Here is a 12,037-nt window from a genome sequence, read left to right on the forward strand (position 1 = left end):
TACCATTACTGAAACACCATCACCACGCATTCCCCGAAGCTACCATGGCTCCATCGACAGAAGTTCACATGATGATGCGGGTGGTTGAATTATGCATGTGGTGTCAAATGCACATGCCACTTTGAATGAAATAGCACTGTCTGTTCCTAATTAGCAAGTCTAATGTTCGGAGTGATTTTGAACCAAGGTTTCAATTAATAAGGTGATCGAACCTTCACGATACACTGAATGCAGTATGCACTACTATATTCCGACTGTAAGTTTTAAAGCAGTTTGAAAAGTTTAAGCAGAGTCTATGCATTCCACTTCATACATGATGATGTTGTGATATTCAGTCTATGTTCCCTTAAGGAAACAGTTTACTGTTAATCTAGCACCAAGAAGGGTTAATATTCGATTTCACAGTCTATGTCCCATTGCGTGAACTAATATGCACGTAACTTCTATAAACAAAGTCCTAACTAGTTGGTTACTTGCAGAAATTCTACACATAAATTTGTCTCATTAAGTTATAAGTTTTGTTGACTGTTCTATAGCACGGGTCGATGACCTTCGATGTTAGGCCCCTTAAAACAACAAGCAACAAGCAAGTTCTATAGCACATGGCATAAATTAAAAATGTCCAACGTATGGCACTTGTGTTTATAAGTAGATCACACAAAATGTTTAAGTGTTCGAATGCTCTACATGAGTCCTTTAGAAAGGACGGAAAACTTTAGAGTTGTACCGCTGTCAGAGTTAAAGTTCTAGACCAAACCTCACCAGTACCGAGTTCGAAGTTTGGAACTTGGCACTCACGCACTAAGTTAAGTCACTCAGTTGCCGGCACAACCTCATGCAGCAGACAATCACCAGTTCCTGCTGTCGGTCACTGTGTTGTTTGAGATTTTAGGCTCGCCTTGTATACCAGAGCTTGACCCTGAGTGGAAACTTCACACCCCAGGGGCTCTGAAATTTGGAGCGTGGGTTGGCGACCACGGGGCCCCCCAGCTGAGTCCTGGCATTGCTTCCACTTACTTGTGCCAGGCTCCTCACTTTCATCTATCCTATCCGACCTCCCTTGGTCAACTCTTGTTCTTTTCCGACCCCGACGCTATTAGGTTTGCGAGGGCTAGGGAGTCTTTCATTTTCACGCCCTTCGTGGCCCTTGTCTTCCTTTGGCCGATACCTTCATTTTTCAAAGTGTCGGACCCCTTCCATTTTTCTCTCTGATTAGTGTTATATAGAGGATGGTTGCCTAGTTGTACTTCCTCTTAAAACAATAATCACCACCACACCACCAGTGGAAACTTCATTGATATTACCTGATATTTTAAAATCTCAATATATCGTCAAATAATACAGCTATCAACTTGAAACTTGAACACTGGCTATTTGTTATCACCAGCTATATGGTCTTGTTATCCATTTGTTGATATTCCATCAGTAAGTGGAGATATAAAAAAGCTTCCAGATGATTCTCTCTAATGTGTGGGCCACATGTTCCGGGACGTCGTGATCGTGCCTTAGCAAGCTGGAGCGAGCTCGCTAGCAGGAAGCGTTGCATCACAGTCCACAACGCGCACAATTTAAACTGATGAAACACGCCATGCAGTTCCCAGTTCGATCAACGGGTGGTTCCTGTTTCAATAAATTAAAAATGCCATTGCCTCACAAAGGTCTCCTCTCTCTTCTGTCTTCTGTCTAAAGTGTATGTGGCATATTTCTTTACCGGGCGAGTTGGCCGTGCGGTTTGGAGCGCGCAGCTGTGAGATCTCATCCGGGAGGTAGTGGGTTCGAATCCCACTGTCGGCAGCCCTGAATATGGTTTTCCGTGGTTTCCCATTTTCACACCAGGCAAATGCTAGGGTTGTACCTTAATTAAGCCCACGGCCGCTTCCTTCCCATTCCTAGGCCTTTCCTGTCCCATCGTCGCCATAAGACCTATCTGTGTCGGTGCGACGTAAAGCAAATTAGCACACAAAAAAAAGCGTAGGATATTTCTGGTGATATCTCTTCTTTAGCCATCCAATTGCCCTGTGATTCACAGGTTTGATGAGAGAAGTGACACTGGATGGAAGAAATACAGCTTTTATTTTCCCCTTTTCTAGTCCCTGTTCACATGGATGCAATGGCACATTATCCAACAACAAAAGGGCATGCACTGCGAGTTGTTCTGCCTTTAAATACTATTTAACTGCTCAAGAAACCATGATATAAGCAGGCCAGTGTTCATCCAGGCCAATTTTTGATGGTGATAACATGCTGACAGGGTTGACAAATTAATATTCATGAATACTTTTGGTGCTTTTGTTTTGCTGGTTAAAAAGAGCAGTAATTATTTATTATTATTATTATTATTATTATTATTATTATTATTATTATTATTATTATTATTATTATTATTATTATTATTATTATTTATTGTGAACGATACACAAAATGGTTTGCTGCTTTTTAATCTTTTATTTGCTTCTTTCTCTGACTTAACTCATTTGTATTTTGTCATTACCACTGCTGCAATCATAATTATCATCATATCTATTTCCATTGTATTTATATGATCAAAAATTAATCTGGGTATGGATTTTTTTTACAGCAGCAACGTCCATTGACTCGCTACCTGCCCATCCGTAGTGAGAACCTGAATCTCCGTCATCACATTGAATCTGCTGGCCACCAGATTGAACTGTGTCCACATGTCACCATTGATTCTACCTCATGTCGAGGTTACCTGCAGAAGATGGGTTCTAAGTTTCACCACTGGAACAAACGTTGGTTTGTGTTCGATCGTATTAAACGGACCCTCATGTATTACACAGATCGTTCAGAGAAGAAACCACGAGGGGGTGCCTACTTCCAGGTAAAATGAGTGTTCACAGCATGTTGATATGAAAAATGGTGTTTTGTGTTATTTACTGCAGTAACTGGGTTTTCTGAGGTTATTTTTATGAAGGAGCTCGGAAACAATTTTGGAGAGAGAGAGAGAGAGAGAGTGGGGGGATATATATATATATCCCTTTAAAACCTCATCTGTTATGGGCTTGTTTTAGTTCCTGTCATGAGCGAGTGTCATGGCTGCTTGCAGATTGACAATGAGGGGTGTTAAGTCATGAATCCAAGTTTTGCGTGGATATGGTTTGTATCTGAATCTGAGTATGCAGATGTTCTGGGCAGCACACATAAATAAGGTTAATTGTGGAGCATCACATCCCCAGAATTGGTGATATCTTAGTGTAGGATGACATGTTTTTGAATCACTGTCATCTCTGATAGTAACCCACGGAACACTCTTGATGCTGAGGTACATCTGGGAAATTTTGCGACTGCATGTGCTTCCCTTCCTGTAGCAGCTGAATGAATTCCTCAGAAATTGCATTGGATGCTGTTTAGCAATGAATGTCTCAAACGTCTGAATTCAGATGATTGCAGACAATGTGTTTGTAGGGAATTAAGTAATACTACATATCTCTTATTCTTTATCGAACATTGTGCAGCAAGGTGGCAAGGTGGATGATCTGGAGTGATAATACACACGATCGCTGTCTACCTCCTGAGGTTGTTCAGGACACACTAAATGTTCCAAAGTGTGTATGTTGTATGTTCTAATGCCCAGGCATTTTGATACGAGTCCGTTGTTGTTGTTGTTGGTGGTGGTGGTGGTAGTGGTGGTGGTGGAGGGGGGGAGTTAGCATTCTTCATTTTTTTATCAAGCCGTTAATTACTATTGTAACACCAACAGGTATAGAAACTACATTCTCCAATCAATTTCAGTATTTTTGAGAAGACTTCATCTTAATGAACAGTGTAATGAAAGTCTCTGGTGGAAAGAAGCACATTGACGTTATCAATATGTGATCGTATTCACTTTTTGTAAAGTGAGATTGACAACAAGGGAAGTCGCTTAGTTAGAGTGTCCATCGTGCACTTGTCATTTAATAACTTTGTTGAAGGTAAATTGGGTGGCCTCTCTATTCCCCGTTGATTATGTCTAGGATAAACTAAATGAGTTATTCACAGACACCCTGAACAAACACATAATCTGCATCACCTGTGATGATTGGGACAAATCAGAACAAGAATGAATTGATGACCTTGTGGCCAGTATGCCAAGATAGATTCAAGCAAGGGTGCATGCTACACCAATATTAATGTTCTGAAGATAAATGTGAAAATCTCTAACTGAGAAACCTCTGATGTGATCTTATATAGAGATGTTTTCATTTATCACGTGTTGAGTATGAATTAGTACAAATGTATTGAACTTCCCTGATTCAGGTTCATTTCTGTGTTAAATATCATGGACTATGTATGCAAAACATTTTTTTTGTTTCTGTTAAAAGTACTCTAGGTTGGCTGAAAAGTACTGTATTTTCCTTTAAAAGTTCTGTTCACTTGTCTCTGAGTTAATTGCATATATTAACATAGAGCATATTTATTTCCTCAGAGGATCTACTTAGTCAAAAGCATAGGATGGACAATGTTATCCACAGCTGTGTAGCACATGTGTGTACTCTGTCGTGGTCATAGTCCATAATCCATTGTTAGATAACTTCAGAATGTGAAAAGTAAGCCTATTTGGTAATTGTCTAAGTATTAAAAAAAGTAATAAACACATTCAATTAATCATTCACCACTGATCTGTATGTAGAGCCAACATCCAGGTGCTAGATTCTCAATTAGTTGTCTACCTAGTCTTGTTATAAGTGATTTCAAAAAAGTTGGAAATTTATTGTACATCTCCCTTGGTAAATTATTCCAATCCCTAATTCCTCTTCCTATAAACAAATATTCTCCCCAATTTGTCCTCTTGAATTCCAATCTTATCTTCTTATTAAGATCTTTACTACTTTTAAAAACTCTACTACTGCGCGAGTTGGCCATGCTGTTAGGGGCGCGCGGCTGTGAGCTTGCGTCCGGGAGATAGTGGGTTCGAATCCCACTGTCGGCAGCCCTGAATATGGTTTTCCGTGGTTTCCCATTTTCACACCAGGCTGTACATTAATTAAGGCCACGGCCACTTCCTTCTATCTCCTAGGCCTTTCCTATCCCATTGTCGCCATAAGACCTATCTCTGAGAGTGCAACGTAAAGCCACTAGCAAAAAAAAAAAAAAAAAAAACCCCTCTACTCAAGCTTATTCATCTTGTCTACTAATGTCATTCCATGTCATCTCTTTGCTGACAACACAGAACATACCGATTAGTCAACCATCTTGTTTCCTTACTCCCAAGTTTTCCCACCACAAAGTTTGCAACATTTTCATAACCCTACTCTTTTGTCGGAAATCACCTAGAAAAAATTCTGCTGCTTACCTTTGGATCATTGCCAGTTCTCAAACAAGTAATTCTGGTGAGGGTCCCATACACATGAACCATACTGTAACTGGGGTCTTATGAGTGACTCATTCACCCTCTCCTTTACGTCCTTCCTCCAACCCATAAATATCCTCATAACCATATGAAGAGATCTGTAACCTTTATGTACAATTCCATTAAAGTGATTACCTCAATGAAGATCTTCCCTTGTATTAACCAACACCTATGCACTACAATGATCACCATGAATTTTTTCACTCCATCAACACAATAATTAAACCTGAGAGGACTTTTTATCTTGGTGAAACTTACAACCTGACTTTTCACCCCATTTATCATTAAACCATTGCCAGCTGTCCATCTCACAAAATCCTTGTGGTCTTTTTGCGGTCACTCACTGCCCTGTAATTTATTTATTACTTTATACATTATATCATTATCCGCAAAATGCCTTGTCTGTGATTTCAGTTAGAGTAGAAGTGCATTATAGCGAGAATTCATAACGGTACTTCTTTGGACCAAACAAATTTTCTTACATTTTGGTAGAACGCATTGTCCTCCTGTACACTCCTGCTAATCTCCATGTCCACTGTAGCATTTTGCATTTATTCACTTCCTAGGTATTTAAAGCTGTCCACAATTTCCAGACTCTTGACTTCCAATTTTCACAGTGCCCTTTCCTAGCCTTTCCCTCCCGACATCACCATAGTTTTGCTTTTCTCTGTACCAATTTTCATGCCATACTTTTCAATTTTTACGTTCAGTATATCTACTTGTTGTTGCACTTCTTTGCTGTTCTTTCCCCAGATCATGACATCATCTGCAAATAGCAGTATATTCATCTCTTTATCTCCATAGACTTCCTTTGTTTCCTTTACAATTTTGTCCATGAACATAATAAACAAAAGAGGTGACAGCGCACTCCCCTGTCTTAGTCCAGTCTTATTCCTAAACCATCCTGTCTTTCCAACTGGTGTCTGTACTCTGCTAACACAGTTATTGTACATTGCTTGCACCATTTCTAACATTTCTCTTCCGAGTCTCTTTTCAACCATGGTTTCCCAAACCGTCTCTCTGGGGACACTATCATATGCCTTCTCTGTATCTGTGAAAGTCATAACCAGATACTTTCCATATTCTCAGTTCCTTTCCATCGGCTGTCTCATGCTAAAGATTGGGTCCACTATAGATCTTTCACTCATGAAGCCATATTGTTCCTCTTGTAACTCTCCTTCAATCTTTCTTCTCATTTTTCTGTTTAATATCCTTTCCATTATTTTAACTACCTGCGATATAAGTGTGATTCCTCTATAGTTACCACAAACTTTCTTGTCCCCTTTCTTAAACACTGGTATTATTATTATCCCCTTTTCCAGTTTTTTGGTACACATTTGTGTTTCTATATACACTTTAGTAGTCAGTACAACCATTGCATACAAACAGGTCCAGCAGCCTTTATCATTTCCACACTGATTTCATCCATCCCTGTTGCTTTTCCCATCTTCATCTTTTGTACCACTAACTCCACCTCTCACATTGTTATATCATCCTCTGTTGTTGAGTCCTCACACTGTATTGCTTCTATCTCCCCTGTACAGTTGTTCACATTCAATAGCTTATCAAAATACTCCTTCCATCTTCTCTCGTATCTCTTCTGAGTGTGTTAACAATTCCCCATCTTCCTTTTTCTCTAGCTTTGTGGTAACTCTTTCTGTCCTTATACTTCTTATAAGTCCAAACAGCATCCTTTTACTGCCACATACATCCGCTTTCAATTTTTGTGTAAATTCTTCCCAACTCTCCTTCTTTTCTTCTCCTACCACCTTCTTACATGTCTATTTACTGTTGAGATACTTCCTTTTGCTTTCTTCTGTTTGATCGCAGTTCCATTCTTGCCAGGCTGTCTTCTTTTCTTTCACCACTTTCCTCACTTCCTCATTCTACCAGTGTGTCTCCTTTTCTTTCACTCTTGTAGATGTCCTGTTACAAGCACTCTCTGCTGCACTAACAAATGCCTTTTTAAAATTGGCCCACTCCTCTTCTACATTTTCCACTTCAATAACTGGGATTTGTTGCTTCAATCTCTCCTGAAAATCTTCCTGTACATTTTTGTTTTTCAATTTCCATACTTTTATTTTGCTTATCTCCTTTAGTTTTTCCATTTTTTCCAACCATAATTTTGCCACCACAACTCTATGGCCCTCATCAAATGCTTCTGGTAAAGCTGTCACATCCATCAACTTCCTGCGATTAGTCCTTTCCACCAAAAAGTAATCAATTACTAATTTTGTTCTTCTGTCACCCCACCCATATCTTATAATTTTCCTGCTGTTTTTCTTTTGAAACAATGTATTCCCCACTATAAGTCCATTCCTTTCACAGAAGTCCACTAGTTCCTCTCCTTTACGATTCTTTTTCCCACATCCATATGGTCCAATGACTTCTTCCTTTCCTTGTCTCTCGTTTCCGACCTGTGCATTCAGATCTCCCTTAATCCACATCTGAAATTTCTCTTTCTACTTTCTCCAAGAACCCTTCAATTTCTTCTTCCCTGTTTCCCATCTGTGGTGCATACACTTATATGAAGTTCATCACTTCATTCTTCATCTTTAGTCTAATCTTCATTATTCTGTCACTAACATATTCTACCACTTCAACATACTCCTCCAATTTTTTCAAATTGATTAGCCCCACTCCGTTTATTGCCTCTTGGTCACCACTCCAGTATAATGTGTATCCTTTCCTCAATTTCTTCCTTCCGTTACCTTTCGCTTTCACTCCACTCAGACCCATCATTTCCACCTTCTTCTCCATGAAATATACTACTTCCTCCACCTTTCCTGTGAGGGTCATAAGATGTGCTGTTGCTGTCTTAATGTTGGCTGCAGGTCGCCCATTTCTCACAGTTCCCCCAGTACCCTGAGAACTGCACGTCACAGCGGACGCTCTAGCCTTTTCTGAGGTTGATTTCCTAGTACCATACCATATATAAGCTATTATTATGATGGGTTCGCCACTCCCAAAGGCATTTTATACCTACTGCCAGGTGTTATTCTAGACTGCTCCACTGGAGTACAGACGCCTTCTGTAGCCACTCCTCTGGAGTACAGGCACTACAAGTTTCCCTCTTCCACCACCAATGCCATACCAGAGTCAACCTTCTCTGCCACTGATGCCGCTGGGGTCTTCACCCATACCCTGGGCTTGGGCCCTCCATATTCGTGACCCCTGGAGAGAGGGTGTCCCAGTATTTTAAAGCCCTCAGGAACTGGGCTGCCTGTTGGTCCGTGGGTTGTATTGGGTATTTCAACCACTCTACTGAATTGTAGGGTTCCCCTATCCGCCACCTAGGGATGCACCCTCTAGGGGTAATATCCGTATATAACATTAAAATTATGCAATCGTTTACTTCAGCCTGTATTTCTAATGAGTTAACAACTGCTATCAACCACATTTGTATTTGTTACGGAAACATGTTCTCCTCTTTCATTTCTAATCTTCTTAACGAAACAGCAGTTAACGGGTATAACTCCGATCGACTCCAACATCTTTATCACCTTCGAATGTCGACAAGAGAGCTCGCTATTAGACATTGCGAGGAAACTATACCGAAAGTGATCGATTACTTGCAGTATAATCACTGGGTGCATAAAAATTGGTAACGGAAAAATCGTGCTTGCTTAATTGCTTGTAATTGGATGGATCAGTGATAGGGCTCTCGCCATAACGGAAGGATAATACACAGTTTAATATAGGAATTTTGAAGGGACGAAAACTGTTGTTATAATAGGGTTATCATTATAACGCCGTACTCGCTATAATGAACTACTGAATTTGCTCATATGATGTAAATGTTAGCTCACTCGGCAGTGAACAATGCTAGAGAGTTAGGAGGTTCAAATCCCATGCAATATTTTTTTACAGCCAGTTGCCTGTGATGTGGCAAAGTTGCATACTTATTAGTTTACACAGACTGATTTGTTTATTTGGCTGTGAAAAGTTTTTCTAGTTGCTTTACGTCGCACTGACACAGATAGGTCTTATGGCGACGATGGGACAGGAAGTGGCTAGGAGTGGGAAGGAAGCAGCCGTGGCCTTAATTAAAGTACAGCACCAGCATTTGCCTTGTGTGAAAATGGGAAACCACGGAAAACCATCTTCAGGGCTGCCGACAGTGGGGGTTCGAACCCACTATCTCCTGTTTACTGGACACTGGCCGCACTTAAGCGACTGCAGCTATCGAGCTTGGTGGCTGTGAAAAGGGCCATTGTTATGGTGGCATATGGTATGGAGCTGGGTTGGAAGAGGCTAGGAATCGTGTGACATGATTTCAGTTATCTAGTCGTTTGACACTGCACCTGCTCCAATTGATGACCTCCATGGTCGATACAGAGCAGCACGTGTTGTTATAAGGACTGTCTGGCACACTGCATCATCTGCAGTGCATTGGATCAGCATGTTTTGGTGATGAGCTGTCTAAGGTGACCAGGATTGGCCGGCTTCTGTACTTACACCAGTTGTTTCACATTGACTCACAGAAAAATCCAGGGTTTATCCGGCGGGCCATTCAACAGGATATGTCGCAGGGAGATGTTTCCGCACGATCACCATATGTTGAAACCACATTCTGCAGTGGTCAAGGAGTGACTCATGTTCCAAGAACGGTGGTAGTTCATTTTGGAGAAACTGCAGATAATGTTCTCTCATGAGAGGCCCCTCAAAGAAATGGGAACCAATGAGGTGATCACCCACAAGGCAACACCGTATCTTTATGCCCTGCTGTACCTGAAAAGCTGCTTGTCGTACCCAGTGGGGATTAGCCACACTCCAATAATGCATATTATGGCAATTAATGGTTCCATTGTTGTGTAGCCGCGCTATGTCTGTACATAAGATAGTCGTTAAAAGGGCAGGATCAGTGTCCAGATGCTGTAGGGTCCATTGACAAAACGTCACCCAACCATGGAGCTCCTGGTGTAAGTGCAGATGGTACGATTGAGACCTCTGGGTGTGCAATATACACACAACATATAATTGGTGTTTTTGTCTCCTGTGCAGTGGCCTGTGTGCTAGTGTGAGGATTTTGCCGGATAGCATCCAGCACAATCTCTTCACTGTGAGTAGATGTTACGGGATGATCTCGAACAGGCTGTGTCCTTCCCAGTGATGCAGTAGCCCATAGACATCTTTCCACTCTCCGAAATGTCATGCTTGTCAGTTGTCCTCTATCTGGATAGTGCTCTTGATACAGGCATTGTGCTTGCAAGCACTCTGTCTAACTTTTCCATAGAGGAGTAACATATCCACATACTCATCAGTGGAATGCATCACAAGGCAGTGAATAAGCTTTGTGTTGTGTTGTGTTGTGTTGTGTTGTGTTGTGTTGTGTTGTGTTGTGTTGTGTTGTGTTGTGTTGTGTTGTGTTGTGACTTGCCTTGAAGGAGAGGATTTCCTGCAGCTACATACCTACCTGCCATAGCATGTTGTTATGGTTCCAGTAGCGCACTTTGCCCTACCTGGGTCTATGAAGCTTGGAACATGTATGACGTAGCGAATTGGTTGCCTGTGTCCAAGCCATAGATCATCACCTCCTCATTCTCAATCAACCCAGCTCTATATCCTATGCAATGATACATATGGCCCTTTACAGGGCCAGTAAATAAATCAGTCTGTGGAACTCTCTAGGAGGCAACCTTACCACATCGCAGGCAATTGGCAGTAAAAAAATAATAAAAAATACTTGCGTGGGATTTGAACCTTCGAGCACTGTCCACTATCACATCTCCCACCGCATCCTTTTCATGTGAGCTACTGCGAGGTTTGACATGCAGTGCAAAGTTTTCAGCTTATACAATACCTGCTCCTGGTCTGTATAAGGTACGCGTTTTTCATATCTGTGCTCACTTTATGAGTTCATTTGAGGTACCTATATTGAATTAATAGTGGCGCTCACAATTCCTGCTGTCTTCTAGCCTGTAACCACACATCTCATTATATTACCCTGGATTAGGGAGAGCGACCGATGTATTTCATTATTGTAATAAAAGCGGTGGGATGCATAAACCTACATCGCAAGTGGCTGGTGGACCACCTGATATATTGCAACAAGACATCATTCCAGCACATCGAGCAAGATTAACCCAGAAACTCCAGGAATTAGATGAGATAGAATTGGTGCTTAGTCCAGCATAGTGTACAGATGTTGCATTTGTCAATGGTGTGTCCTTGTCCATTGCATCATCTCTTTTCAGAAGACTGATAATCTTAAAAGACATCAGAAATGCCTGTGAAGAGGTTTTTGCTTCCAGAAAATGAATGGTGTTACTGTCCTCACATATCTCCATTGCTGCTGATTGACCATTGCATTTCTAAGAAAGTGAAGGGACTAGTTGCTGTCAGTGCTTCTATTTTTGTTCAGATGATATTCCTCCACATTGTGGGGCCCAAGAGTATTTAACGATGGCCGATTTAGTCTAGTAGTGACTCTTCATCAGGTGTGTCATGCCGGATGAAATAAAGAAATTATTTTTCCGAGGCTGGTACAGTCGTTATCCCTTTCCCAGAAGTAGTGATGTAGCAAAGTGGCAGAGTTATAGCGAGACCACAGTACCTTCAAATTCAGATACTGGCAGTGAGTTGAGTGAAGGTAATTGGAAACTAAGCAAGTTGGCTACGTGATTTGGGTCTCATAGCTATGAGTTTGCATTTGGGAGATATTGGGTATGAATCCCACCATTGGCA

At 41.1% G+C, this 12,037-nt stretch overlaps 1 protein-coding gene across 3 annotated transcripts in view; it reads left to right on the top strand.

Annotated features, from left to right (window-relative positions):
* Positions 1-12,037, top strand: part of LOC136858075 (pleckstrin homology-like domain family B member 1) — an 871,560-nt gene that overhangs the window by 857,678 nt on the left and 1,845 nt on the right. For 2 of the 3 annotated variants that reach the window (XM_067137338.2, XM_067137337.2), the window contains one exon: positions 2,579-2,842. In XM_067137338.2, the coding sequence (XP_066993439.2) occupies positions 2,579-2,842 (264 nt within the window). The remainder of the gene's footprint in view (positions 1-2,578; positions 2,843-12,037) is intronic. The other variant, XM_067137339.2, reaches the window with a different exon arrangement.

Source organism: Anabrus simplex, chromosome 1 (genome assembly GCF_040414725.1).
Source record: "Anabrus simplex isolate iqAnaSimp1 chromosome 1, ASM4041472v1, whole genome shotgun sequence".
Classification (NCBI taxonomy): domain Eukaryota; kingdom Metazoa; phylum Arthropoda; class Insecta; order Orthoptera; family Tettigoniidae; genus Anabrus; species Anabrus simplex.